This window comes from Austrofundulus limnaeus, unplaced genomic scaffold (assembly GCF_001266775.1).
Source record: "Austrofundulus limnaeus strain Quisiro unplaced genomic scaffold, Austrofundulus_limnaeus-1.0 Scaffold1327, whole genome shotgun sequence".
Lineage (NCBI taxonomy): Eukaryota > Metazoa > Chordata > Actinopteri > Cyprinodontiformes > Rivulidae > Austrofundulus > Austrofundulus limnaeus.
This window is the reverse complement of record NW_013953729.1, coordinates 10385-12284: the sequence shown is the minus strand read 5'-3', so window position 1 is coordinate 12284 and position 1900 is coordinate 10385. Positions and strand designations below refer to the sequence as shown.

The 1900-nt window shown below is 37.6% G+C and overlaps 2 protein-coding genes across 3 annotated transcripts in view; one reads left to right on the top strand and one right to left on the bottom strand.

Moving 5' to 3' along the window:
- Positions 1 to 1108, bottom strand: part of zbtb24 (zinc finger and BTB domain containing 24) — a 30871-nt gene extending 29763 nt beyond the window's left edge. Inside the window, exon 1 of the mRNA XM_014031818.1 lies at positions 1090 to 1108. The gene's annotated coding sequence lies outside the window, so the exon portion shown is untranslated. The remainder of the gene's footprint in view (positions 1 to 1089) is intronic.
- A 91-nt stretch (positions 1109 to 1199) lies between these two features.
- ddo (D-aspartate oxidase) overlaps positions 1200 to 1900 on the top strand; it is a 10770-nt gene continuing 10069 nt past the window's right edge. Inside the window, exons 1-2 of one of the 2 annotated variants that reach the window (XM_014031819.1) lie at positions 1200 to 1431; positions 1621 to 1848. In XM_014031819.1, the coding sequence (XP_013887273.1) occupies positions 1677 to 1848 (172 nt within the window). In that variant the 5' untranslated portion in view covers positions 1200 to 1431; positions 1621 to 1676. Of the gene's footprint in view, positions 1432 to 1516; positions 1849 to 1900 lie in introns of those variants that run through there. The other variant, XM_014031820.1, reaches the window with a different exon arrangement.

Here is a 1900-nt window from a genome sequence, read left to right as displayed (position 1 = left end):
GGTAACACATAACATTATGGTAACACATAACATTATGGTAACACATAACATTATGGTAACACATAACATTATGGTAACACATAACATTATGGTAACACATAACATTATGGTACCAGCGTTTGGAACCCGTTTCAAAATAGAAGCTTGATAATAATAAAAAAACGTTGTTTTATTTAGCAATAAAACAAAATTGTATATAAAATGTGTATGTATAAAGGCACAAAACTCAAATAACTTTAAGAACCAAAAAACATTTTATTATAAATTATAATAAACAAAACTGTTTATATGAGTTAAGTATATTAAAATTGTTAAACAATAAGGCAATGTTGTATTTTCCCATTTGTACTCGAATATGACTGAATAAAGAAAACCACATCCTCCACTTTCACCCACTGTATTTTTTTTTTGGGAAAATACAATATTGTCTTATTGTTTAACAATTTTAATACACTCATTTCATTTAAACAATTTTGTTTATTATTATTTAGAATAAAATGTTTTTTTAGTTTTTAAAGTTATTTGAGTTTGATGCCTTTATACATACACATTTTATATACAATTTTATTTTATTGCTAAATAAAACAGCACTTTTTTGTTTTGTTTTTATCGGGCTTTTATTTTGAAACGGGTTCCAGCTGGTCCAGTATAATGTTACGTGTTTTCCCACACCACAAAATCGACTGCAGGCTGGCTTGACACCAGTCTAAAAGACGTGGCGGCCATCTTCTTGATTGATCAGAAGTTTATCAATTAAGATATTGTTTCCTATGAGTTTCATTGAAAATTTGTTTAGTGGCGGATGAGATATTTTGCCACCAGTACAAGTAAACAAAGCACGTGCACACCCACAGGCACAAAACATGATAACCCTTCTGCTTTACAGCGGGCAACAACAAGAATGTAAAATTAGCAACTAAGCTAATCGTTTCCAGCCGGACTGTGTATTTCCGTTGACTCGTTAGCTATGACAGTAATATATGACTGTATATGGAACCGCGTTCCTCAAACGATCTGTAACGACACGCAGAGTCCTGAAAGGACACACGGCGGAGTATAAATAAAAGTAGCGAGCTTACAGGACCTTACCTTCCCTTCAGTCGGACGGAGGGCGTGAACGCTCGTTGTTTAACGCGAGATCAGAACATGAGCGAGATCTGATGTGAACTGATCTACACATGCTGTTCCGCAGAGGGTTATAGGCTTGGAGACCGGAGGATGATTTGTAGATCTACGGTTTCATTTCGCTGCAGTATAAAGGCTTTAAATGTTTATACACAACATCTGCGGTGTTTGATACTTGGAAAAACGATTTATATGGATTTCTCTTGAGTAAATTTAATTGTATTTTTCTATATTTTGTGAAATTCTGGAGATTTATTGAGATTCTTCAGGACCTGCACCGAGCGGATTCTTCATAGGCTGCATAAGGTTTGCACTTTGTGAAGACATATTGCGTTTAAACGCTTTCTTTAACGTTGTGAAATAAGTTTGTTCTTTGATCGACCTGTTTCTACAGCAGCTGTCATGAGTGTGTGTCTAATAAATACACAACTTTAACACGACAGTCATTTTAAGACGGACTTTGATCCTGTTATCGTGTCATTTGTTATGAAACAGCTTGTAGTGGGAAAAAGCCACATCAGAGGTTGTGGTTCAGCTGGTCCAGGTCCAGCATGAGGTCTGTCCGGGTTGTGGTTGTTGGAGGCGGTGTGGTGGGGTTCTCCACTGCTGTCTGCATCTCTGAAGCTCTTCCCTCCTGCTCAGTGTGTCTGCTGGCGGACCGCTTCAGTCCTGACACCACCAGTGATGGAGCTGCTGGGATCGTGTTCGCTGCTCCTTTTCCAGGTATGAGACCTCATCCCTTTGGACTGACATCAGGTGTGTGTGTGTGTGTGTG